The 25,866-nt window shown below is 45.7% G+C and overlaps 4 protein-coding genes across 14 annotated transcripts in view; 1 reads left to right on the top strand and 3 right to left on the bottom strand.

Moving 5' to 3' along the window:
• Nucleotides 1-9,577, bottom strand: part of cfap54 (cilia and flagella associated 54) — a 21,385-nt gene extending 11,808 nt beyond the window's left edge. For 5 of the 7 annotated variants that reach the window (XM_077004983.1, XM_077004982.1, XM_077004985.1 and 2 more), the window contains exons 1-30: nt 9,212-9,577; nt 9,005-9,110; nt 8,757-8,900; nt 8,450-8,621; nt 8,294-8,352; nt 8,055-8,198; nt 7,782-7,895; nt 7,567-7,668; nt 6,955-7,147; nt 6,764-6,862; nt 6,568-6,680; nt 6,346-6,472; nt 6,075-6,166; nt 5,862-5,999; nt 5,517-5,667; nt 5,318-5,358; nt 5,039-5,167; nt 4,627-4,777; nt 4,458-4,547; nt 4,238-4,359; nt 3,983-4,159; nt 3,727-3,819; nt 3,168-3,353; nt 2,800-2,945; nt 2,002-2,149; nt 1,720-1,875; nt 1,327-1,449; nt 976-1,104; nt 735-873; nt 1-64 (exon numbers count right to left, since the gene is read on the bottom strand). The exon at nt 1-64 is cut by the window's left edge and continues 35 nt beyond it. In XM_077004983.1, the coding sequence (XP_076861098.1) occupies nt 1-64; nt 735-873; nt 976-1,104; nt 1,327-1,449; nt 1,720-1,875; nt 2,002-2,149; nt 2,800-2,945; nt 3,168-3,353; nt 3,727-3,819; nt 3,983-4,159; nt 4,238-4,359; nt 4,458-4,547; nt 4,627-4,777; nt 5,039-5,167; nt 5,318-5,358; nt 5,517-5,667; nt 5,862-5,999; nt 6,075-6,166; nt 6,346-6,472; nt 6,568-6,680; nt 6,764-6,862; nt 6,955-7,147; nt 7,567-7,668; nt 7,782-7,895; nt 8,055-8,198; nt 8,294-8,352; nt 8,450-8,621; nt 8,757-8,900; nt 9,005-9,110; nt 9,212-9,417 (3,854 nt within the window). In that variant the 5' untranslated portion in view covers nt 9,418-9,577. The remainder of the gene's footprint in view (nt 65-734; nt 874-975; nt 1,105-1,326; nt 1,450-1,719; nt 1,876-2,001; nt 2,150-2,799; nt 2,946-3,167; nt 3,354-3,726; nt 3,820-3,982; nt 4,160-4,237; nt 4,360-4,457; nt 4,548-4,626; nt 4,778-5,038; nt 5,168-5,317; nt 5,359-5,516; nt 5,668-5,861; nt 6,000-6,074; nt 6,167-6,345; nt 6,473-6,567; nt 6,681-6,763; nt 6,863-6,954; nt 7,148-7,566; nt 7,669-7,781; nt 7,896-8,054; nt 8,199-8,293; nt 8,353-8,449; nt 8,622-8,756; nt 8,901-9,004; nt 9,111-9,211) is intronic. The other 2 variants (XM_077004980.1, XM_077004979.1) reach the window with 2 other exon arrangements.
• Nucleotides 9,578-9,956: 379 nt separating this feature from the next.
• On the top strand, nt 9,957-12,320 carry bik (BCL2 interacting killer). Its single transcript, XM_077004994.1, has 5 exons — nt 9,957-9,979; nt 10,863-10,965; nt 11,279-11,413; nt 11,558-11,654; nt 11,828-12,320. Exons 2-5 carry the CDS (start codon nt 10,871-10,873, stop codon nt 11,936-11,938), a joined length of 438 nt encoding a protein of 145 aa, XP_076861109.1. The 5' UTR covers nt 9,957-9,979; nt 10,863-10,870; the 3' UTR covers nt 11,939-12,320.
• On the bottom strand, nt 12,304-14,672 carry mcat (malonyl CoA:ACP acyltransferase (mitochondrial)). The gene is made up of 4 exons (XM_077004987.1): nt 13,694-14,672; nt 13,522-13,609; nt 13,205-13,422; nt 12,304-13,084 (listed from the first exon to the last, which is right to left on the bottom strand). Exons 1-4 carry the CDS (start codon nt 14,117-14,119, stop codon nt 12,659-12,661), a joined length of 1,158 nt encoding a protein of 385 aa, XP_076861102.1. The 5' UTR covers nt 14,120-14,672; the 3' UTR covers nt 12,304-12,658.
• Nucleotides 14,673-14,793: 121 nt separating this feature from the next.
• rap1b (RAP1B, member of RAS oncogene family) overlaps nt 14,794-25,866 on the bottom strand; it is a 37,592-nt gene continuing 26,519 nt past the window's right edge. For all 5 annotated transcript variants that reach the window (XM_077004988.1, XM_077004989.1, XM_077004992.1 and 2 more), the window contains 6 exons: nt 23,766-23,834; nt 22,418-22,474; nt 20,956-21,096; nt 19,486-19,629; nt 17,114-17,229; nt 14,794-16,872 (listed from right to left, as the gene is read on the bottom strand). In XM_077004988.1, coding sequence (XP_076861103.1) covers nt 17,143-17,229; nt 19,486-19,629; nt 20,956-21,096; nt 22,418-22,474; nt 23,766-23,834 — 498 coding nt within the window. In that variant the 3' untranslated portion in view covers nt 14,794-16,872; nt 17,114-17,142. The remainder of the gene's footprint in view (nt 16,873-17,113; nt 17,230-19,485; nt 19,630-20,955; nt 21,097-22,417; nt 22,475-23,765; nt 23,835-25,866) is intronic.

Raw genomic sequence — 25,866 nt, forward strand, 5'->3', positions numbered from 1 at the left:
ATAACCATGTGGAGCACTACAGGGTCTTCTTGCCCACTAAGGTCGTAACCAGGAGAACCTGCTGCTTGGAGACAAAGCACTGACATTAGAGACCTGATTCTCAGCTGAATTTAGCATTCTTGTTCCTTGGTCATGTCAAACATTTTAAGGGCAAATCTGGACGTGTTATGCCGTAGGGTCATTCTGTCTCAGACCCTAAATAACAGATGATTATCAGCTACTCTTCAAAGTTTTTTTCTGTTAGAAACTAAGATGATAAAAGTTCACACTGACAAAATAATACTGAGCTTCACGATAAACATTAGAACAGCAACAAAAGTCTTATTAAACCATGCCAAGGTGTGCAAGCGCTCACAGATATTGTGTTGTTACCGCTATCACTCCAAATCTCTTCCTCCGTTCCCTTTTGAGCCAAGCCAATACACAATCTCAGATAAACGAGAGCAATTCACTTGATAGCAACAATGTGTAGCGCTAATGGTACATATGTAGTTCAAAAACAACAATGAATTTACTAATTTTAGCGAGGGTTCGCCAATGTGGCGTCATAGTTATCTGGAGGGAAGAGGGCATGAATTTTGTCACCCCATTAGAGGTACTGTTGCTGTGTAATCCTCTTGCGACATGTGCAACTGGACATTCTCCAACGAGCCGCTGTCCTAAAGTTGGACATACTGCACTTATGTTCTTCCATAGCTACAAACTATGAGTCCCTGTCCCACAGATCTTTCTACCTGCGTTCCAGGGTGTGCCATCATAGTTTAATAACACGTCCATCGTCCTGTGCTTCCACACAACAGCCTCCAAAGCCTTCAGCTGGACACAAAGTTCCTGCTTGTGAGCAGATGACGCTTTCTTCTGGAGTATGTCCACCTGAGACGTACACACACACACACACACATTACACATTACACATAATCCTGACTGTACATCTATTTGATGTAAGCCAGGAGAGGGGATACACGAAGCACTCGCCCCATCCCGCTGCACAGAGGTCGGCTTGCTGGACGGTTGCTGGACGCTCTCCATCATCTCCTGAAGGAGCTCCTTCCCCTGTTCCATCACCGCCGACGCCATGCGGTACTGCCTCGACCATCTCAAGCCCTACACGCACGACAAAGTGTCATTGATATGGACTTTCATAAGCGCAGTGGTAGGTGGGACCTCCAGTGTCCCGAGATCTGTGACCACATTGCCTTGGCGAGAGCTGACGAGTAGAACTGGTGTGCACGTGTAAAGAGAGATGACATCACTGTCAGGCGTTTTCAGTCACCTCGGGTGTTCGCCTAATACGCCGTGTATGTGGAGAACGAGCATGCTGGTTACCTTGGCTACGTAGTGTGTGATGCAAGCCACCATATGTCGCAGGGACTCGGTGACGTCAGCAGGCCGGTTTTGCCGGAGCGCTCCCAGAATCTCGTGCAGCACCACCAGACACTTCAACAACACCTGAAACATTGGATTCATGTGGATTCAACGATTCAACTGGCAGCCACAGTGGTCAGAGGGCCTGCTGTGTTTCGGAGCGATCACAGAATTTCAGACGGAGGAGAGGCAGGAGTGTGTTATGCTGTTGTGAGCCGAGGTTTAAAGGCAGCCGAGCTCTCCAGTGACAAGTCACAGGGAATATATGGAGGGGCCTACAAAACAGGGCAGGCCAACGATGTGCCTGACTGAAAAGCATGGAGAAGGAATCTTTATCAACCCGGTGACAGTCACCTGAATCACAGCATCTGACGGGATCTGATAGTAGATAATCGGGGCCAGGAGGCCGTAGCAGGTCACTGTGGCCTGCAGGGCGGCGCTACTATCGTTGAGATACAGAGCCAGGTCTATGGCCACCAGCATCCTTTCACACTCTGCAAGTCTGGCCTCCTGTGGAGACGATGATGCATGTAATAACAGGAGTATTGGGGCAGTGTTACTACTGACTGCCTTAAACTCATTCACAAAGAGAAATGCAACAAACCAAAGCCACAAGCTACTTGTGTCACCACTAACCTGTCCCCAGATGAAGGAGCTTCCATCAGTGAGGGAGTCGCAGTACAGCGCCCTCTCCTGGATGTTTATGTCAGTCTGCATGAACACGGAAGACAGGAAACGCTGCTGTAGTAGTGGGGAAGAGAGCTGCAGGGTTTCCCAGCGAAGCCTTCAGGGGTGAAGAGACAAAGAAGAAGACATGGAAGGTGATGTACGGTTCACATTACTGGATCAGTAGATGAGAAATAACATAAGGTATCTGACCTTAACATTCCCACATATACACTTACAGTCAAATGTTTGGACACACCTGACAAAATATATGTTCTAAATAGTAAAAAAAGGATTTTTAATCTAATGGATTATGCTAACATTTGTTTATAAAACAAATAAATATAATATTTGTTTTTAAAACAAATATTTGGGTAAGGTGTTATATATGATTTCATTCTCAGCACACAAACACAATTTGAAATGCGCCCTCAACAAAGTCTTTGGTTTTGTTTCAGAACTTTAGTTCCTTGCTCTACAAGTGCTCCACATATGTGAGAAGGTCTTCAGGACTGATGGAGGAGCATCATAGGTGCTGCTTCATGAAGCTGATTAACAGAACATCAAGAGCATGCAAAGCTGTCATCAAAATATAGGATAGTTACTTCAAAGAATCTTATATCTAAGTTAGTTGATATTTGTTTATTAGAGCATAATGTTTTATTTAATTGGTCTGGTATCTTCCCTGCTTTTCATAATGTCGAAAATAACAAATAAACAAGAGTAGGTGTGTCCAAACTTTTGACTGGTAGAGTATGTATATCTGACCTTGTCTGGGCAAGTCCCTCATGATATTTTTTGTCTAATGGCTCCTGTGTAGCACCAGGATCCAGACTTGAGGCAAAGGTAAAGTGACTCCATAGATCACTGCAGGCTTTCTTAGCTACTGCGTACTGGCCTGTTTGGTAAGCCACCTTGGACAGAAGGAAACAAGGAAGACTGGTCTCATCCTGGAGTGCAGAGTTTAGCCCTGATCCCTGCCCAACACATCTGGTTCAGCTACTTAAAAAGTTAAGGCATTATTAAGATATTTGTAATAATTGCATTTATTGTAGGTCTGGGATGAAGTTCCTTGCGCATCCATAATCCAACCTCACTTGTCACGGTACATGAACTGTTTGTCTATAAGCACCTACCTGAGCCAGGTGGGCCCAGGTGGTCAACAGAGGTAAAGGCAGGGAGGCTAGCAGGGGCCTGGTGGTGTCTCCGATGGAGTTGCCCAGCAGGTTTCCCTCAGCATCATACGAAGCCACAGCAAAGATGTACTTCTGGTTGGGTTCCAGTCCACTTACACAAAGCAAGCACTCACCCCTACAAGGAATCTGATTGAATACAGTTTTAGGACTTTAGTGAATAATGTAAAATTAAATGTATTCATTTTTAAATACATTTAAACATTAATATACAACAAAAAATGGATTCAAGATGCACACCGCTTTTGTCTTTGGATATCTTTTTTTTTCTTTTTTGATTTTGGTATATCTGTTTTATTGAATTTTTAAGAATGTTTTGTTGTGTGATGTAAATGCATTAGATTGTTCTGACACGGTTACACTGGTTATGTTTTCTCTCCTCCTGTAGTTGGTCAGGTGCATTATGGACTTGGCTCTCCTAACATCATCAGCCCTCTGACCTTTGACATCCCCAGTGTCCCGGTTCCATTGTAGGGCACTTTTGAGAATGAGGAAGACCTACCATCTCACCAGTGCCAGGCAGGTGGCAGTCTCCAATCCGCACTTTCAAACTGACACCCTCCACTTCTCTACCATAAATACGGTACCAGCAAACCTGCACCAAAGCGAAATCACAAACCAAAACATGCTCGTCGGCTGTAAGCTCGTGTTTTGCCCAAAATATTTGTGTAACAAGGGAAAATAGTGGAAGCAACAGGAAGCCGTCCAGAGAGCGGGTTCGGTTCCAGCGTGCAGTGCGGTGCGATTCGGACAAGCACCTTCCCCTCCATGGAGTAAGGGGCAGGGGTGAAGGTCATCGAGCGGTCAGTGCGAGAGAGTAAGACGGGAGGGGGAGGAGGCCTACACCCTTCTGCTACACCGGACACCACCTCCGCAGGAGCACCAGCCAGTCTCCTCTCCTCCACCTCTGCCTTCTCCATTAAAGCCGCAGCCTCCTGAAGAGGAAAACGGTGTGTGAAGTATCACGAGCCTTGGTGGTGTTTGTTTAAATTAGGTTTTAGACGGCTAATGACCTCAAGGAGCTTTTTGGTGCCCGTGTTAGCGGTGTCCTTCTTATAGCAAAGCAAAGCCTTCTGAGCCAGGAACAGAGCTTTGGAGATCTTGTTCTTCTTGATCTTCTCCACCAGCGTCAACTCTGTGTATAAACAAACCAGCAGGTGCCTCGATGACGTCGTGTGGGGGCCGTGGTCATTTTAGAGCGGTACGAAAAGAGCAGGCGCCAGCCGGCCTCACCCGCAGTGGCTCTCTCGGACTGCGCCTCGGAGAGCCGGCCCTGGGTACTCGGCACCGTGGACCTCCTCCTCGCCTCAGTGGTCTCTTCATCTGTGGAGAATCACAGCAGTCAGGTGACATAAAGATAAAAAATAGAGAAGCATTTATTAAAGTGGTTAGGTGGCGCTACCTGGGGAGGCATCTAGGAGCTTGAGGGAGACTCTGTGGTAGAAGGTCAGAAGTTCAACATGTAGGTCCATGAAGAAGGAACTCACACATGAAGTGTTGGGACCTTCTGGCTGTTCACTCTCAGAAGGGTGCACACGTGCTCCACCAAACTTCTGTGAAGAGCACAAGGTTCGGAGAGCTGTGGCTGAAGATACATTAAGGGAGCAGTTTATCAAAAAACTCATTGACACAATTCTACACCCTATTGCAAATGCATCGACGGGAAAATACGGAGTGGAGAACTTCGACATTTCTTTTAATCTTTTACTATACACCAACGGCCTGGTTTGCTGGGTGCACACGTTGTCATCGTGCTAGCTGTCTGGGACGTGGCCTGATCTGAGGTGATTAGCTTCGGTGCGATGCAGTCCTACCTGCATGAAGACAATGTCACAGATGGCTGAAGTCCTGCAGGGGAGAGATACAGTCCTCCCTCTGGACACACACTCCAAGCCTCTCTCCAACACACCACACATCATCTCCAGCTGATGTACCCAGGACCTCTGGGGTTAACCACAGACAACCTCTAATTAGATATCCCTCAACCTTATTACAAAGCGATAAAACTATTCGGTTAGTATTCGCATAGCCGATAAACAAAGATATAAATGTAGACGAGTGACAAACTGGACTGTTTTACATGGACATATCACCTCTACGTAGGTGGACTGAGGACTGTGGTCTTCAGCTGAGGCTGGAGAGACAAAAACAGACTATAACTTCACACAGTGCACAGAGTTAACAGAGTTATACAGGGTGTGAGTGGCTATAGAGGAGCCCTGGTCCAAATGAACTTCTTAGTCCGTAAGGTTTGCTATTTAAAAACCAGCGCAACATGGTACAGCTGCAAACCTGTTATGGTGCCAGTCTGGGGAGGGGCCTCTATACTGGTTTCCAGTGCCACAGCCAGCCTGAGCGTCATCTCGGCCACCGCTACCAGGTCGACATCAGCCAGACCACACGCACCGGCCACCTCGCACAGTAGGGACAGAGCCTGGAGCCACTATGTGACACAGTCAGCGTGAACTTCGTTATAAAAAACATCACAAATCGTGTTCGCACGACCAGAGGTCCCATATAAGGTTCCAGATATAAACTTAGTTCAGCTTGTAGTATTTACACCAAGAGAAAACACATATCAGAATATGTTAGGTGTGACCACAGGAGTAAAGCAATCTATCACTTAATAAAGTTCACCTTGTCTTGGTATTCCATCTTGCCCAAGTAACGAACTGAGTCACTGTGTCTCGCCTGAGCTCTTTGGAACATGAGCTTCAACTTTGCCCAAAGGAACAACACGATATCCAACACCAGACCCTCATCTGGCTGGACATCCTGTATAAAGGCACAACTGTCAACTGTGTTTTAGTGTGGACCTTTTCTACCAAGTGAGTATGTGACAAAACTGACCTGGGCTGTGTTACAGACGCTCCCATGTAGGGTCTGGACCAAATCCAGGAGCTCATCTGTCATAGGTGCCAATCCCACAGTCTTGTCTTTTTCTAAGGGTGACATATCAGGGTCAGGGTGTTAACAACGCTACACAAAGTAAAAAGAAAAGAAAGAAATACACCAGAAAAAAAAACAAAAAGCAGAATTTGCACAACATTATGAGAACACAGTTCATTAAGAGATGTGTAATGCAGAAAAATGGTGTCTATTGAGAAGACTGGGTTCCTACCAGGCTGAGCTTCAGTCATGATGTCTCTGGTACCCAGTTGGACTCTGTGAGTGCACAAGACTCGCCCCGCGGCCCTGAGCAGGTTGAGCTCCAGTTCAGCCTTCTGGAAGGGACGGGCCTCCATTTTCTATCAGAAAGGAGCAGAAGAGTCTGACCCCGACACTACATATCGCATTTGGAACCATTTTGAAACCATTCTATCCTTTCAAGACATCAACTTACAGACAGTACTGTCACAAAGCTGTCTGAAAGGGTACCAAACATATCCCACTGTTCGCATCTAAACAGCAGCTTCACAAACGTCACCGCGGCGTCCACGGAGACCTGATTCTGTCCTGTACAACATGAACAACAAGGAACCATGAGGGATGCCTCAGACACTCAACGCACAGTAGAACACCTGAAAATGAAGTACTACCTGCTACTGCCAGCTCCAAGATTGTGTCAGTAGCAGTGATGGCACTCAAAGAGGGAGGCAGGCGGTCATTATACACGCGATCAGAAGAGCCTCCGTTTCCTAAACCACAAAAAAAATACATCCATGAAGTTGTCACAGGACGCCACAGGAAGCAGCGTTTAGTTCACACACGAGGCGGGACGAGGAGGTACCAGACAGAATGCTGATGCCGGCAGCCATGAGCTCTAGCTCCACTTCCTGGATCTCGGCCTCGTCGGACAGGCCGGTGGACAGGGGCCTGCGGGACGGGTCACGCAGAGCCTCCAGCACCGCCAGGAACTGAGCAGCGTTGCCCACAAACAGCTCGGTCAGGATTCGCTCTGTGAGCGAGCGTGGCCATGCAATCTGGAAGGGGGGGGGGGGGGGGGGGGGGGGGGACAGAGCCAGAGAATTAAATCTAATAAAAAATGAGAGCGATATTGGGGAACGAATGATCGCAGTCAAGAGAGTCAGGGGCAGGTGTAAAAAAAATGAGCGGTAGTGTTAGTGTTGGTGCTGTATTTAAGTTTTAAGTTGCCAATTGTGATTTATACTCCTATTGGAATTTGTTTTCTGCATTTTACTCAACTGTGCAGTGAGAACACACACACACACACACACACACTAGTGATCACACTAGGGGGCTGTGGTAAGGCTGTATAGTGTACCTGATAAAGGTATACCTAATTATTGGCTAGTGATTATAGGTGCAAAGTTAGAGTTTCCTATTAAGTGGCTGTAGGAAAAAAAAATACAAGGACCCAAGTCAGAAACAGGGCACTCACGTTACAAGCTTCCCTAAAGTTGTTCTTCTGTTTATACTTGAAGACTACCTTCGATTTCCTCCGAGGTTCAAACACAGAACGTTTAAATAGCATCAGTGCAAGCTGCATGAAAACACAGGAACATTGGCAAACAGGCACTGTAACAAAACAATAAAAAATGTTGGGTGTGAAGAATCAGGTATAGGAACTTATAATGATGGGGCTTTTAACCATACTTTGATGGTGGCTTCTTTGAAGGCTTGATGGGTCTCAGATGATACTGGTGAGTCACTCATCTCCACAAGCTCCTCCAATTCCCTTATTTTACCAAGAGCTCGTCTTGCAAAAACCTGCCCAAGAGGCATGTGTGATTTTGCGAGACATTATTTTTAATAATGCTAATTTTCTAGCTTAACACTGTAAACAAACAATGAAAGTGTAATTAAGAGTTTCCTCAAGCCATCTGACAAAGACTACCCATAATTCTCCTGTGCTGGTGTGCCACTGACCTCGGCCGGAACTGCAGCCTGTTCATCATAATAACATTCACACACAGCGCAGTACAGCGTGGCCCTCCAGGGCAGCACGTCTGGCGTCAGCAGGGGGACAAAGGTCTCCAGACAGACACAGGCCCACAGCAAGAAGTCTAGAGCCTGACAGGAACCAGACATGTGCAGTGTTAAAATAAGGGCCCACAGGAGGCATAGTCCTGCCAGCTATGACAGTATCATGTGACACGTGTGGATACCTGTGCAGAACGGCCCACAGACATCAGGAACCTGCCTATCTCGTATATGCATAAAGTACCTGAGAACATTTAGAGAAAAAAAAAACTCACGGTTTCTTCATAGAAACATGCAACAGAATTGTACTTAATTGAGACGCATGGTTGTATTTTAATTACCATTGTAAAGTAACCGGTATAAGTTTTCGTGGGGCAGAATGGCTTGAGTCATGAGGCGCAGAAAGGCCAGAAGACCGAGCAGCTTCTGCATGGTGCTAGGATCTGGCTGGTTGCTCCTCCTCTCTCGCTCCAAGTAGAAGGAACACATGCATTCCCTTTGCATGGCATGGAGCTAACAGACACACAAGTCAGCAGTGCAGAGTCTTTTGGTGCAGTAAAATAAACTGGCAAAGTGTTCATAAAAGTGTATTTAGTAGATATCATACAGATATCTTTCACGTATATTCATGGATAAAGCATCTACAACCGTGAGCTCTGCTCCTTCAGTATGAAAGCCTTCCGGAAAGAAGGACTGTCTGAGCTGGTCCACATTCTTGATGCTGTCCAAGCCAGCAGTGCAGATGTGCTGGAGATGGAGCCCGTAACCCTGCCACAGCGCTAGTCGGTAAAACTGCATTGCAATTACCCCCAAAAAGAAAGAGTGCATCAAATTAAAACCAGTTAGTTGCACAGTTGAGACGAGCCTGGAGGAGCGGAGAGAATTCACCAGCTTACTTTACTCTGGTAAAGAATGTCTGCGAGCTTCACCAGTCGTTCTTCGTAATAAGGAGACGGAAGACGAGGTTTGTATTTTTTCCAGATCTCAAATAGTTTCACAGACCTGTCAAGCAACATGAACCACAGACAGGAATGTGCGTTATAAAACCGAGATGAACTTCAGACATCCTGAATGTAACCCTGGCCACGATGCCCTTATCTTACCCTCTAGAATAGGAGAAGTGGTCGAAGTTTGACGAATCCAGAAGTCTCTTCATATACGATTTAAACTGCTTCAAGTCCCTTTCAAAGGCGAAGATCACCGGATTGGATTGATCTAGTTCACCGTAATACGAGGCCGGTAAGGGCTCCATGTTAGAGTCGCACCTGGACAACGACATGGAAGGGAGGAAGTTTAGGGGTGTTGCCATGGAGACGTGCAGGCTCCACGCTGCATCTCTGCGGGTTGTCAACCTCACATGCCCGAAAATTAACGGAGAATTAAAAAAATGTCGACATTTGCATGAAATAAATAACACAAACAACGCAAAGTAGTTAAAGTAACGTTTGTATGTAAACCCTGGCGTTCGCATAAAAATACGTTTTAATATCCATAAAAAACTATGATTTAATTATGATTTGAGAAACTGAACATGTAAATCCTAAATCTGATGCCACCTCTTTTAAATAAAGACTAAATCCGACTTATGTTAAGGAAAGGACAGAATCAAGCCTTTTGGCGCCCCCTAGCGGACACGTTTTAACATGAAAACAGACTTTCTTCCTGGATGAAAGGTTTAAAGGCGAGGCTCGGCACTGTAGCACACACCTGTGAGAGAAAACGATTAAAGGACGCTGCTGTAAGTCACACAAATACACATATTTATTTATGGGATGAGGCAAATATTTAATAAAAAATATATGTAAGTTTTTTTATAACCTGTAATTAAAATGTATGTTGCAGGGCGGCGTCCATTTTAATCTACAAGTCAGGTAAGCTTTTTTCCGCCTCTAAAATGTACCTGTCCTTGGTTAGAAGAGTCAAACCGGAACAATGGCCGCTATGAGACTATAAATTGCTGACGCATTTAAAGTATAATACTTGGTTATGTTAGTATTTTAATATAAGACTTACACATATTCAGACTACATACAGAATGTCGATTTGATTTCGAAATCAATACTTGGCGCCTGAGAATAATGCATGTGTTTAGGTAGACAATAAAGCAAGGTGTTAGAGGTTGAAACATTAAAATAAACATATTTATTTCTTGTTGTGGTTAGCAGGCATAACATAAGTACGGTCGAAATGTGTATTTCAATTGCTCAACTCAAAGCAATATGGCTGATTTGAATGTACATTTGCATTGAAACCTTTCACATAGGGACACATGAACAAAGACTGAGAACGTACAGCATTCTTTACTGTAATTAAATTCCCTATGAGCAACACATAGACCTTCAGCATCTTATGTATGCACGTTTGATTTCTTCCACCTAAAAACCAACAATTTAAGAAATAAAATGTGTAAATAATGTGCATTTTCTTGTTGAGATATACCAATCCATATACAGGGAAGAGGAAGTAGAAACAAATAAGTCTAAAATTGGAAGGTACAATAGATGAGCTCATCTTTTCACACTACATTATCAAGACACACCCAGCATGTTCCTAAGTCACGCGACTTTGTGTTTACATGGCATTACTGGATGGTTGAAAGATAAATTGAAAACTATGAAGGGCACAGAAAAAAAAAATCAGCTAGGCTCCTAATGAGATAGAAAAATAACAACCAACAAAATATATAGATAGCTAGATTGATTCAACTAAAATATTGTGTTAGACTACAAATATTATTATTGTCTTTTTGCTCAGAATACAATATGGAGGACCAAATCGAGGAAACAAGCAGTGAACGTTTTCCCCAGGCTGGACCTAGTGAGGGGGAAAATCAAACCGTCTCCAACACTGACATGAGGTAAAATGCTGTGTGAACATGATCCCTTCAAGTAAACATAAATATTTCTTCTTACGTAGTTATTTCAACACCATAATATCCTCCATGTCACGGACGTAATTTGGGGGGGGGGGCATGTCCCCCCCACTTTTTCAAAAGCTGGTTTTGGTCCCCCCCAGTTTTTACGGTTAAAACCAAATTTTTAAATAGCGACGAATCCATGTCCCCCCCACTTTTGAAATCAAAATTACGTCCATGCTCCATGTTTAACAAAACAGCTGTTTTTTGCTAAATCCATCGTGTACAGTGAGTTTTAAAATATTAAATATAATAGGAGAGCTGTCCAGCTCATCGGACATCGACTGGCTCTAATTGGAGATGAACTGGACAGCAGGTGGCGTGAGAAACTCCCCAATCAGTGGCCAAGATGGCCAAACCCCAACATGCTGACCTGCAGAGTTCTGAATGGGTGAGTCACCTCCTTTTAAAACATATGGATCATATAAGCCCACATTCTTCACCCAGTAAGAAGAGAGAGAAAAAAACATTTAGATTTAACTGTAGTGGAGGACATTATTTGTGTTTAAATGTGGAATAAATCTAATTGTTACAGGAGAATTATTGGTAGAATCTGGTGGTCTAAGGTCAAGCCAGTGGTGCAGGCATCCTGGTTGGTTCCACGTCTGCACACTCAGAACTGGATCAGCCTGGTAAGGAAAAGTCTTTTTTGCAAAAAATAAATATTAAATTGGTAGAAATGCAAATACAAACCATTCTGGTCAGATCAATATTCCGTATACGTTCCCCAAACTGTTGCATTTCCAAGTCCAGAGGCAGTCTAGACTTGGGTTATATCAGACTTCTTCCTCTCCACTTTCCACAGGTCTACAACTCGTGGTTTCCTAACTGGTCCTGCAGGACCAAATGCTGTCTGGCTTCTGCTGTGCTGCTGGTCACTGTGGCGGTCTTTACTGCATATCAGGAAACGTCTTGAGTGTTAGACATACACCCAGAAAGTGTCAAAAGCAGGTCTTAAAAAATATATATATAAAAAAAAATTTTGTATGATCATTTTCTAACTAATTGCATATCGTGCTGGTTCACACAGGTTTTCTAAGTTGTTTGATGCTGTTGTTGGTTTACAGTAGGGTCTGTTGCTGGTTAATAGAGCCATGTTCATTCTCTTACCTCTTCCTCCGAGAGCGTTTTAGTACAACTGAAGGAAGCTGGACTTTCAATTCAATTTTTTCCAGTACACTGCAACTGAAGGAACATCTTTGCTGTGATGAATTGTATGGATTTCTGTAAAACTCCTTTGCAGCAAAATGTTGTAAAAAAAAAAAGCACTATACAAATAAATCTGAAATTAAGTTTTATCTATGGGTTTCTCTATGACAGAAAAGCAGTAACATATTTCTTTAACAATTTTTTGAATTTATTTTCAACTTTTTTCCTGTTCAAATGCATTTCACAGTAGCATTCTGAAGGGTCACGATCAGCATGTGCCCACACTTAATCTTAACAGAATACAAGAGGCACACACAAAACGTGGATAGTCCTAAATTCAGAGTCCTTGTTCACGTAAAATGTTTGTTCCAAGTTACAAATCTGGCTTTGTAGTCCACCGCCCTTAATGGCAGAGCATCACGCAACCTCAACAACACGGCCATTCACAGTGCTCCGCATCAAGGTTCGCCCCTCGCAAGCGCCGGGGTCATTCATCACCTTGGCCATCTTCTGGCAACGCCACGTCGACATGGGTGTAGCTTTGAAACGCCTTCATGTTGCACTTCTGCAGTGTGGCCCCCAGCTGCCTCCCGGGCCCCAGCTCGTACGTGTGGGGGAAGCCCAGGCCCCGGGCCCTTTCGTAGATCTCGTGCAACGTCTGCTCCCACTTCACCGGCGACACCAGCTGCCGGGCCAGCTGTCGGCGAACGTGGCCCTCGTGGCCGTAGCGCTCGCCGTCCACGTTGGAGTGCACGGCGACCTCCGGCCGTCGCACACGCAGCTGCCTCAGGACGTCACGCAGGGGCTCCACGGCCGGCTCCATCAGAGACGTGTGAAAGGCCCCGCTGACGGGCAGTAGCCGTGTCCGCACAAAGTGCAGCTGCCTGGAGTTCTTCTGGAGGAAGTCCAGCGCCTGGCGGAGAGAAGGATGACCAGAGAGGGAGCGAGAGGGGGAAAAATAAGGTAATTTACTCTATCCAAAATACCAGTGAGAATAAAAAGCATGTGCTCCAGCTGGTATAGTGGTTCTTACCTCCCGATGGCCAGCAATGACTCTCCCGTCGGGAAACAGGTAGTTTGCAATGGAGCAGACAGGGTTCTCTATACCCAGAGTTAGGCAGTGCTCTCTAGCTTGGAGGCAGGCGTGCTTGTAATTGGCCTGAGCTCTACCGACGACAGACAACATTCCACTTGGGGTTTGATCAGAGGCTTTTTGCATTGCCTCAGCTCTGACTTTCACTGCAAAAAGGGCTTTGTGCCCACATTACACCTTCCGTTAAAGTTACACACACCATCTCAACCATAAGGATCGTTGCACGTAACACATAAAACCAGAAAAGTCAGCCTTACCCTCAGCAAAGTCCATTGCACCAGAGAACACCAAAGCTGCAAACTCGCCCACACTGAAGCCAGCGGCAGCAACACAGCTCTCTATTGCCTGAGGAATTTGTCCATAATAAACAATGTCAGATGTAAAATTTGAACTTGCATAACACATATAAGACGTCTCCCCGTTACTTACAGCAGGATTCTCGTGGTTCAGTCTCTCCACAGCAGCCAAAGATGTAACGAACACAGCGGGCTGGCAGTGGACCGTCTTCATCAGATCAAGTTCAGGTCCATTTAGGCACAGGGACAACAGGTCGTAGCCAAGCACTTTTTGAGCTACCGCGAACATTTCCTTGACGTTGCGGTACCTCAACATCCCCCTGCCCATGCCCACGAACTGACTGCCTTGCCCAGGGAAGAGAAAGACGGACACTTTGTTCGGGGGTCTCCGTGGTGTCGGTCGTGCACCCTCCGGGTCTCCTGTCGCTCCATACGTGCTGTAAGGGGTCTGGGCTGATTTCTGAGCAAAGTCACGCACTTTTCTGGAATTGAAGACAGCACCCTTACTGTAAAACGAGCGGGCTACAGCCCTAAAACGGACGACACCGCCCAAACTCATGGTACCGAGCACAGGTTCGGCCGAACCAACGTCAGCGAGATCAACTGTAGTTCAGCATGATCGTAAGCTCACGCAAACGAACGCTAGCTGAGGACTTTTATTCTGCCAGCAAGACGTCAATAAAATAAAAAGGATAAAATCATTAGGCTCGATTATTACTGAAAATAATCGCACGTATATTTAATTCTCGTGTCAATAGACACGTTAGCTAAGTTATTCAATGTCGTGCAGCAAATTCTTCTTCTTTTGTTGGTATGAAATAGCAGACAACACCCACACTGCCATCTGTTGTTCATTGTTCATATTCTAGTCAGCGCTCAGCTTCCTGAATGGCTATTTCTTCTATAATTAATAACGGTTCGAAACCAACATTTTCATCTGTAATATGTTGAATTGCGATATATACGTTGAATTACGATATTCTACACATCCATCAGCAACATCCGTCCAGAAATCAACCAGACTAAACATCTTTAACAGTTAGGCTGTTTTGGGATGATCGTCTGTGGCAAAGCAAAATAGTGAAAAAATGAATGTGCATACACGCACCAATTCAATACTACATACGCAGAGGCCATTATCCCAAGAATATTATTGAAATGCATTGTCATCTAGATTTGAATCAGAAGGTTTCATTAATTGAACCATAATCTTAAAACAAGTTTGCCTTTAGATGAAATTATAACTGTTGGTTTTATTGACAGAAAAACTGAAACAATACACAAACATCCAAGTGGCAAAACTGGCTTCTTGCAAGCCCTTTTATGGCAATCCAATTTTTTTTATTGAACTACAGATGCTCGGTTATACAAAATTGCACCACTTTAATTAAGGCTTTTAAGTTTACATTTGGCCACCCAACCCTCCCCCCACCCCAACTACTATTATGCAGATGTTACATTTCAAATGCTGTGACGCACTCTCAAGTCATGGTTTTAATATCAAGGAAATGTCTATCTGTTTGTTTTTGAACAAAACTGCAACAAAGCATTTGCTTACAGCAGTAGACACAGCGCACGTGTTAGTCTGTATCACTCACTGGTTCAGCAGTGCCTTGAATACGCCCCAATTAACCATGTGTTGTGTTGTCACATTTTATACGGAGTGAAACCCCATAACACATGCATAAAGCATTCATTATGCACATACATTATATTGTATATTATATTCAGTCTCAAAATGCAAAACATGAATTTTGATGCTGGGACAGACATACTAGAGATCGCAGGTGAGCCTTCTGTCATTGTGCCGCACAGTTCATTCAGGTCCAATGAATGCTTTATGAATGCCTCATACGATTGCACTTGGTACAATATGGCCATTTTTCTACTGTTCCCTTTTTTCCATGCTAAGAAACACAAGGTCCCCACCCCGACATTCACTACAGTTATCCCCACAGGAACGCAGACAGAAAACAGGTCAAACCAAGTATTACAAAGGTGAAACAGTCACTAACAGGCAATTCTTTTTTCTCTCTCTCTCTCCCGTCTCTCTTTACTGACAAGGTCCAATATCTTGTTTTTAAATCCTCAGTGTACCAGATGCATTAGGAGGCAGGAGAAGGCAGAGGAGTGGGGGGTTACATACAGTGAGTTTACCGGAGAGCAGAGACCCACATCACTCATCACGCTTGTCCCCATTCTCTGTGTGAAAGCTTTCAAGTCTTTCAAATGTATACTTCCTGTAGTAGGGTTATTCGGTAACAAACCAATGGGCTGCTTAGTTAGCTTTAGTTCAGCCAATGAGAGGTGGTGTCAGAGAGGCAGGGCTACATTACCATGTAACACACTTCCAAGTTTCTCATTGGTGAAGCCTAAAATTGCTAAGTCCCTTTCGACAGCACCACCTTTTTCAAACACCGCCCTACCACTGTAAAAACATCTTTGTAAACAAAGAAACCTGGCATGAGAAATGGAATATGAGGTGTTATTTCGTAGCTGGATTCTTCTCAAAGAAAAACAAGATCTAAAACTCATATTTGAAGGCAACATTTGAGGCTAAGGACAACATGATAGTGACAGAAAAATCATATATTTTTGTGTTTTTTTTTTTTGTTTTTACACGTACATCACTGTATCCACAGGTTTACCTAAAGATAAGAGTCATATCAATAGTTCTTGTGATACACCATCTTGGCAGAACAAAAATCTAGTAAAAAGAAGAAAATGCAGGAGGGAAGGAACAATTAAGGAAAAGAAAGAAAATAAAAGCAACAAATAGTTACCAAAGACAAAAACGACAAACAGAAATGCACAGAAACCCAGGAGCAATGTTAGCTGTATGAAATGGACTATATAGGTGCTCTTTGGACTTTCTCTCATCTCTGGCTAAAATAGTGGTGCTTATAAATATCGCATCATTGTAATTGCCATGGCAACGTGCACAGTCAGGTTCAACACCCTCTCCTTACATTTCCAACGGTAGCTGTCTCCGTTAGCAATAACACTGTGTGTAGGCGCTGTGTGTTTTTAAAATTCTTTAGCTCTTTATTCGCTTATCCATGTAATTATTTTTCTATTTCAGTTGCATACAGTTAGAATATATATTTATTTATAAGTAAAAATCTCTTTCTTGCGACACTTGAAAGTGATCATGGTTATTCATGTGCAAAAAAACTAGGGTGATACTGTAGTTTTGTAGTTTGGTTTGTTTGCTTGGTCGATTTTTCGTTAAAGGGGCACCACCACACAGGAAAGTCCATTCGATGTTTTAGTAACGCTGGCACTGCTGAGAGAAACAGCAGCAAATCAGACCTAGAGAGAGATGGAGAGAGAGAGAGAGAGAGAGAGAGAGAGAGAGAGAGAGAATAAGTGACAACATATGCGGTCATGCCAGTTGAGTTTTAAAGTCCTCTCTCCATTATGCCGAGACCCGGACACGTCCGGCGTTCAGCTGGTTCATGGTTTGATGCTAATGGCTAACTCCAGAACAGACACCCCTCACAGCCGCCGTACCACAGAGACCACAGAGTGTGAGCGGTCCGAGAGTTCCCACCTGGCTCAGAGTGACAGAACAGCCGTGTATTAGAGCAGCTGACAGTTGGACTTTTTGCGCGGTTTTCCAGGTACTGGGGTTTTCCTGTTGATTTGTCGGACCAGGTCATAGAAGATCTACAAGAGGCAGAGAACACATGGAATTACTCTTCAAAAGGAAAACTAGGCTTCAAATACAAGCCTTTCATTTTACACCAGTGTTGCATGACAGGTTCACCACACACACAAGTATTTGTCCCATGCCAATTCCAAAGGCGATAACCACATATGAAGCAGCGAAACATGTTTCAGATCAACAGCAGAAGGCAACATCTAACTCCTTGTAGCAGCTGGAGTTGCACCTGGGACACGGCCATTACGCTGCTGCCATGTGCGGCCACAGCATGCATCAAAGGGACTCGGGCCCACAGGTGCGGACCAGAGGAGCAGGAACCCAGAGATGCGCACACAGACGCAGCCCAGTCACTCAGCCGGCCCTGGTCCCACACCACACTGGACCTGGGCCTTGTGGAGCGAACTGGGACACATGACCACTCCAGTGAAGAATTATGATCATTGATCAAATCACAACTGTTCATTCATAAAAGCTGATAGCCATCTTCAAATAAACCAAAAATAAAAATAAAAGTCAGAGCTTAGCAATTTATCATCAAGTATTTTAACAGAGACAGTAAATGTAGATTTCATAATCAGATTTCAGAATGTGTGATATCATTCATGTCTGTGACTGACAAACTTGCTTCATTAACCGCAGGTGGTGATCCAGGTGAAAGATTAATCAATGATCCCATAATCCAGCCGTCACCATGGCAGCTGTATTGGAGCATCCTCCCAACACAACTGTGCAGCAGAATTGTTGCAGAACGGACTCCAACAATCATAGGACGTCACACACTGAGCCCAATGCTAGTGTGATGAGAGGCCGTCACACACTGAGGCTAATGCTAGTGTGATGAGAGGCCGTCACACACTGAGGCTAATGCTAGTGTGATGAGAGGCCGTCACACACTGAGGCTAATGCTAGTGTGATGAGAGGCCGTCACACACTGAGGCTAATGCTAGTGTGATGAGAGGCCGTCACACACTGAGGCTAATGCTAGTGTGATGAGAGGCCGTCACACACTGAGGCTAATGCTAGTGTGATGAGAGGCCGTCACACACTGAGGCTAATGCTAGTGTGATGAGAGGCCGTCACACACTGAGGCTAATGCTAGTGTGATGAGAGGCCGTCACACACTGAGGCTAATGCTAGTGTGATGAGAGGCCGTCACACACTGAGGCTAATGCTAGTGTGATGAGAGGACGTCACACACTGAGGCTAATGCTAGTGTGATGAGAGGACGTCACACACTGAGGCTAATGCTAGTGTGATGAGAGGACGTCACACACTGAGGCTAATGCTAGTGTTTCCAAGCAACATCATTCACATGATCGGTACATCACACACAGTTGAACTTGCACTCAACTTCACTGACCCGAGTTTTGTTGTTTGCTTGCTGATTTATTTATTTATTATATTAATTTATTTAAATAACTTCCTAAATGCACGCATCCCAAAAGCCTTCAGTGAATACTTCAAGGCATAATGACCACAAGAGGGAAGGCCTGAGCACTGTTTTCAGCTGCGGATGAAGCTTTATAAACACACATTTTGTCAGCTTAATGTAAATTTCTGATCAGCTCAATGGTACGAAGTGAAAACTTTTCAAAGCGGCCGGACGGGGCAGCAGGATGTGGCTAACGGCTGACGGAGTTGCTCCTCACTGTGGCTTCACCGGAGGGCTGTCGGGGCTTCAATCGGAGGCACTGAACCTTTAATGATGACGTCTGCAGCGTTGACAGGAATCAACAAGCCCTACCACGGAAATGCCAGATCTCAGCACAGGAGCTGATGCTGCATTATCATTTCAGAACAGACTCTGAGCAACCGCTGGATCTCGATACCAGCTAGCGCTGGAATGAAGGCGGCCAACGCAGTCTGCCAGCGAAGACGGAACACAGGCCGGGCTCTGTGCCAGGCTGTCGGCGGAGGGCAAGCCCAGGCCCTGGCGCACAGAGCCCCCTGTGTGCCAGTGTGCGCCAGCTGACCGCCTGATGCCGTGCCGGGGTAGACCGGGCCCGTTTGGGGCCACGGCATCGGCTGACAAAGGCAGCGTTCTGTCCACGGAGGACCGCGGCTCCGTGGAGACACCCCCTCGTCTGAGGAGGCCCAAGTGATTGAGTGTGCGCACGTGTGATCGAGCCACATCGTGGTTAGTGAGAAGGAACGGATTGTCCCTTTGCCCCGCGAAGTCACGTGGCAGAGGGACGCATTGGGTGTGGTGGACAGAGACGGGGTGGCGGGGCTGGACGGTGACGTGGGTGGACGCTCACCTCGTTGACGTTAATCTTGGACTTTGCGGAGGACTCCAGGAAGGCACAGCTGTTCCACTGGCGGGCCAGGTTCTGGCCCTGCTCCTTCCCCACCACCCGCTCATCCTCCAGATCACACTTGTTCCCCACCAGGATCATCGGCACCTACGAGACAGCAAGGGGCGTGGCATTGTTATGGGAAGACAGCGAGAGGCGTGGCATGGTTATCCCTCAAATCAAAACTACTAGAGCATCTCACTCAAAACGGCGCCGCTTTAGTGTACATTCTCTTCATCGTCTGGAGCTCAGGAGATTTGGCATTTTTGTGACTCGTGTTGTCATGCCGTGCTTAATAACAGCACACGGCCACGCTGGCGGGTGCTAATTCGCCAGTGCAGTGATGAGGGGGTGTAATCCTGATGAGTGAGTCAGCACAGGTTCATATGTAGAAGGGCACGCCGAGCCAAGGAGAAGGACAATCATCTAATCTGTAGTCCAGCGTGAGTGTCTCACTAGAAGAGCCAAGGAGTCCACACTGCTGTGGATATATTTTTTGTAGCTAAATTACAAGAGGAGATAATTTGTAATCTTTTTTCTGAAATAAAGCCAAGTTAGGGGAACTTCTGTGTTAATACATATGACTGAAAATGTAATTGTGCACACTGTTGGGTATTTCTGATGGGGTGAGGTGTTCAGAGCACTCTGATGACTCTCTGGTTCCCAGTTTCATATACTGCTCACTGAAGCAGCTGTTGGGAAGCAGGAGAGGTTCTAGAACGTGACCAGAAACCCCCTGAGCGCCGCTCTCTGCTGAAATGCGACAGGAAGCTCAAAATATTCAGAGGAAATGCACACGCTTATACCGCACACCACAGCAGGTCTCAGCCAACACCCTGAGAGGCCAGCAAGTGTTCAGTTTAGTAGTACGGAGAAGTGAAAACCCAGAGCTTTACAGCTGCCTGTGAGGAGAGCTTTCTCACCCCATCAGCACCCCAGGAGACTAGTGTAGTGTACATCAGAAACGCCCATCTTTCAAACAGTCTCAACAATGCCTGACACTTCAACACACACACACACACACACACACACACACACTTCCTCTGTATACCACACACAATCAAGTTGGACTTTAACCTGATGTGGCTGGAGCTCAATAGGACTGTTACACAATCACCACACACACCGGTTGTGTTGATAAAAGGAGCGGAAAAAAGACAAACAAATATGGAGACGCATGTACGCACGAAGCAGGTTAAATAAACGACCCCTCAAGATCACCGCCCTGATGAGGCTGGAGCTGAAATGGGAGGGGTGGGTGGGCGGGGGGGTGCAGCCTCTGTGGCCTTTTCATGGCCAAGAGAGAGGAGATACTACAGCTACCAAATAATGTTGCGAGATCAAAGCTGTACCTACAAAGTACAACACGGACAGGGCGGGCAGAGCGGTGATGGACGGCGCGGCGTTAAGGAGGAGAGTGTGGGCGGCACTCACGTCGTCGGTGTCTTTAACTCGCAGGATCTGTTCTCGCAAGTCCTGCAGGTCGTTGAAGGTGGACTGTGCAGTTATGGAGTATACTAGTGCGAAGCCCTGGCCGTTCTTCATGTACAGGTCCCTCATGGCTGTGAATTGTTCCTGTTGGAGGGGAGGAGATTAAAAGACAGACACAAATATCGTTTATAGGTTTGTCATTACCCAGCATAATTACCGTGAATGAGGAAAAAAAGGCATCAGCGGAGGTTTATCTTCAAAGATATTAAAATGACATTTATGAGATATGCCTGTGAACCTGTGTTCATCAGCTCCCTGAACCTGAAAAGATCAGAAGTCTATAGAACCACAGTTTCACTTGGAACCGTTTCAAGGGGCTACTTGACATAAGCACACATCTGCCTTGATTGGAGCCACTTATTAAGGAGGCGTTAACGAGCAGCAAGTTAACGAGTGTAAGGCCTCATGAGGAATCAGTTGTTCTAATCCCAACAGACTGGGCCACTGATCCAGTGGCCTATTCCCGTCATGTTGAGTGGGAGGTGGTTACCAAGGGTAACGCACTTGTAAGGCTATGATGAGATATAATTACTTATCTGCCCATAGGACAGGAGTCCACCTGCAGAGGGCCGTGTGTGTGGCTTGTTAAGCAAACCAAACATCATAAAAACCAGATGCACGGGCAAGTGCATGTGCACGCTGAAAGGCAAACATCAAAGAGCTGATTGGCTGAGAGGCACACGGACTTAGTGTGCTCAGGGGGACAGGGGTAGGGTTGGTTTTCGTGCCATGGTTCCCCAGCTAGACACAACAGCGAGAAAACCAGAAGCTGCTTACTGTCTTCTTGCATCACGGTTTTCCACTTTTAGAAGATCGTTCCACAATAGAACTGGTCAACGGGCGTCCAGGACCACAAGGCACTCGAGTGGTCTCTGCGTATTTGAAACGAACGCGAGGGAGGGGCCTAAACATGCTTTCGGCTGGGCACGCGGATGAAAGGGAACCAATCACGAGTGAGCGAGGCGTCAAGAGGCTTTGTCAGCCATCTTGGCTCTCCCGTGTCTGGCTGCGGTGCCGTTCTGGAGGAGAAAGACCAAGGGCAGCATTCACCATCTGTTAGCAGGGCTCCGGGGCTACAGGGCAGGGCAAGGAGACGCTGCAGACGTGCCTTACACTCCTCAGGGGTGAGGCTCACTCCAGATGCCCTTCTGCGCCACAATGAAAGGCACACCATGGCAGTGTTAACAGGAGCTTGGATTCCATGGGGAAAGCACCTCCTAGGGTTGTTCAGGTCTTTTATAGAAGAATGGATGAACAATGCCATCAGCATCCCAGAATGCAAACTTCAACCATTTTATTTTATTTGAAGTGCATTAAAATTATTTGCAGCACGTGTAAAGCTCGGTGAACTGACCTTAAACGTACAGAGGGTTAGACAAATTTGAACTCAGTTGCTGATTCTTACCGTTCCTGCAGTGTCCAGGATCTCCAACATACACTGTTGTCCATCAACCTCCACTTGCTGCAAAAGAGACAAACTACATGAGACCAACTGAACAAATAAATGACCACATTCTGAAGACTAGTATAATGGTATCACACGAAGACTAGTATAATGGTATCACACGAAGACTAGTATAATGGTATCACACGAAGACTAGTATAATGGTATCACACGAAGACTAGTATAATGGTATCACACGAAGACTAGTATAATGGTATCACACGAAGACTAGTATAATGTGTAATGGTATCACATGAAGACTAGTATAATGTGTAATGGTATCACATGAAGACTAGTATAATGTGTAATGCTCTCTCTCCTCCATGATGCAGACTGCTGGAATCTCCCACCCCAAACACTTACATTTACGTTCCTGCAGGCTCATAACACGCACATTAGCAAGCAGACTGCTCATTTAAAAAAGGGTTGTGTGTGTGCAACCGTGTGTGTGTGTGTGTGTGTGTGTGTGTGTGGGTGTGCACGTGCGTGGCAGGGGTGGGTAGGTATTAGATGATTCCATTTGACGCACCCTGGGTGATCTGAACCCTGAACGGATCGATCCGTACGCACCAGAGCCACGTAGGATGGGGCCGTGCTGTAAAAGCCCAGGAGTGGTGTGTGTGTATAAATCAGCCCTGGCGTGTAGGAAACTTCTGTCTCTGCTCTGGGGTTTCCCATGTCCCCTTCCCCCAGATGAATGACAGTACTACACTACACATGTCCAACGCAGCGAGCCACTCGCCATCAACATCAGGAAACCTCGCCCACAGGAAGTGCCCCTGGGGCGCCAGCGTGAGCGCACAGAGGAAGAGGGGTGGTGACCCAAATGGGACTTCCTGTTACAGTTTGACAGAAGCATCATTTTTTTGTTGCCGCTGTCATCTCATGACCGACGCGCTGTGGCCATTAATAAAGAAAAGGCAGAGAACACGGCAGGTAGCAGATTTATGCGTGACCACGGTTCTTCCTTCCATCGCTGGCCTGTCTCATTACCCACCCACTCAGGTAAATCACTGAATCAGCGTGGATTACAGGCCGTCAAACTACCAGGCATGCGCACACATAACCTCATATTATAGACACATTGTCTGGCACAGTCAGAGGCTGACAGGCATGTGACAAACGAAGCCATTCAAAGGCCCTTAAAAGCAACATCAAAAGCAGTTGATGGCTGCGGGTTGCTGGAGGTTAAACTGCAATATCCTGGTTGTCTATGTTCCCCATAAACTCTCAGCACTGTACTGTGGCATCTGTACATCATTAAACCATTAAACTCAACACAAGATGTGTAGAGACGACCCACACTTGCCTTTCTGTATGAGTCTTCTATTGTGGGATCATACTTCTCCACGAAAATCCCTTGAACAAACTGGACAGTCTGGAGAGAGAAGGGAGAGAGAGAGGGGGGGGGTAGGAAAGACAGACATTTAAGACATATTCAAAACCGACATTGATATGTGTGAGTGACAAGCATCCAAAGGCACTATTCATTTTTGATAATCACTTAGCACTCAAAGATCTAAAGGTAAACTGCGCATCCATACAACACAAGGTTGGTAAATGCATCAACATGAACTCCAAACAAAACAATTTCCTCTATTACTAAAGTGTTTTACATGCTGTTGCAATTCTATTTATTTTTTCAAAGGGGGGGGGGGGGTGTAAAAGCTCCTTTTGTATTCAGAAAATATTCAGCGAGTGAAATATTTGCATGAAGCATAAAAAAACGACTTAAAGCCCTGGTGGAGTGAGACAGGAAGGGTGTAAGACACGAAGGGCACTAGCAGCAGACTTTGAAGCCTCTACGCTACGTGCTCTGTGCTCTGCTCATGTGTGATGATTACGTGATGGACCTCTGAAGTGACAGTGGGCAGCGAGGGAGAAAAAGGTCTTCTCCTTCGCCAGTGAGAACCTCCCGAAAGGAGGAAACCATGACCAACATGTGACCAAGTCCAATTAACCAAGAGACCAATTAACCACGAGACCAATTAACCAAGAGACCAATTAACCAAGAGACCAATTAACCAAGAGACCAATTAACCACGAGACCAATTAACCACAAGACCAATAAACCCATGATTAAGTGACACTATTGCAGGACATTTTTCAGGGCATGTTGAACATTAAGATCAAAGTTACAGAAATACAGCCGAAACGTGTTGATGTGGACTTCTAATTGTAGAATGCGGAGCAGTTCACCTGTGTAACTCTGAAATAGAACAGCTGTAACACAGGACAATGCAAAAGTCTACATCTGCCCCCTAGCTGGGGGAATGGATGTGGACAAACACTGTAAAAGGGAAAACTTAATCGTAGTCATCAGTGGCCTGTGGGCACAAGACCCTGCAGGCTTGGCTACTCTGGGGTTGCCATAGAAACATCAGGACTGAAGGGAGATTGGGTAGGAGACCTTTGAACATGTTCTCCAATTCTCATGATGGTCCCAAACCCCATGAGCTGAGCTGGATTAATCTCACACACAGACACACAGACACACACAGACAGAGACAGACACACAGACAGAGACAGACACACAGACAGAGACAGACAGACACACAGACAGAGACAGACAGACACACACACAGAGACAGACAGACACACACACACACAGAGACAGACAGACACACACACACACAGAGACAGACAGACACACACACACACAGAGACAGACAGACACACACACACACAGAGACAGACAGACACACACACACACAGAGACAGACAGACAGACAGACACACACAGAGACAGACAGACAGACACACAGAGACAGACAGACAGACACACAGAGACAGACAGACAGACAGACAGACACACACACAGAGACACACAGAGACACACACAGAGACACACACAGAGACACACAGAGACACACAGACACACACACAGAGACAGACAGACAGACAGACAGACAGACAGACAGACAGACACACACACACACACACACACAGACACACACACACACAGACACACACACACAGACACACACACACACAGACACACACACACACAGACACACACACACACAGACACACACACACACAGACACACACACACACACACACACAGACACACACAGACACACACACACAGACACACACACACAGACACACACACACAGACACACACACACAGACACACACACACAGACACACACACACAGACACACACACACAGACACACACACACAGACACACACACACACACAGATCTTTAAAGATGCTTTAGTGGGAATGATATGTGAAAGAATGGTGAGAAAGAAGAAATAAAGTGTAAATAAATCAGTGAGGCATGTAAAAGAACACTAAATTAAAAGTTTAGTGAGGTTAATGCTGGTTGACAAATCAATTAAAAAAGGATTATCTGGTGCATCACAACCCTTAAAAGCACTGTACAAAAGTAATTGCATTAT

Source organism: Brachyhypopomus gauderio, chromosome 5, assembly GCF_052324685.1.
Source record: "Brachyhypopomus gauderio isolate BG-103 chromosome 5, BGAUD_0.2, whole genome shotgun sequence".
Taxonomy (NCBI): Eukaryota; Metazoa; Chordata; class Actinopteri; order Gymnotiformes; family Hypopomidae; genus Brachyhypopomus; species Brachyhypopomus gauderio.

Coding starts and splice junctions, on each gene's coding strand:
- bik (XM_077004994.1), top strand. CDS start 10,871: ATGGAGGACCAAATCGAGGAAACAAGCAGTGAACGTTTTCCCCAGGCT. Junction 10,966..11,278: donor GTCTCCAACACTGACATGAG/GTAAAATGCTGT, acceptor TAAATATAATAG/GAGAGCTGTCCAGCTCATCG. Junction 11,655..11,827: donor CTCAGAACTGGATCAGCCTG/GTAAGGAAAAGT, acceptor CACTTTCCACAG/GTCTACAACTCGTGGTTTCC.
- mcat (XM_077004987.1), bottom strand. CDS start 14,119: ATGAGTTTGGGCGGTGTCGTCCGTTTTAGGGCTGTAGCCCGCTCGTTT. Junction 13,610..13,693: donor TGAACCACGAGAATCCTGCT/GTAAGTAACGGG, acceptor CAAATTCCTCAG/GCAATAGAGAGCTGTGTTGC. Junction 13,085..13,204: donor TCATTGCTGGCCATCGGGAG/GTAAGAACCACT, acceptor TCTCTCCGCCAG/GCGCTGGACTTCCTCCAGAA.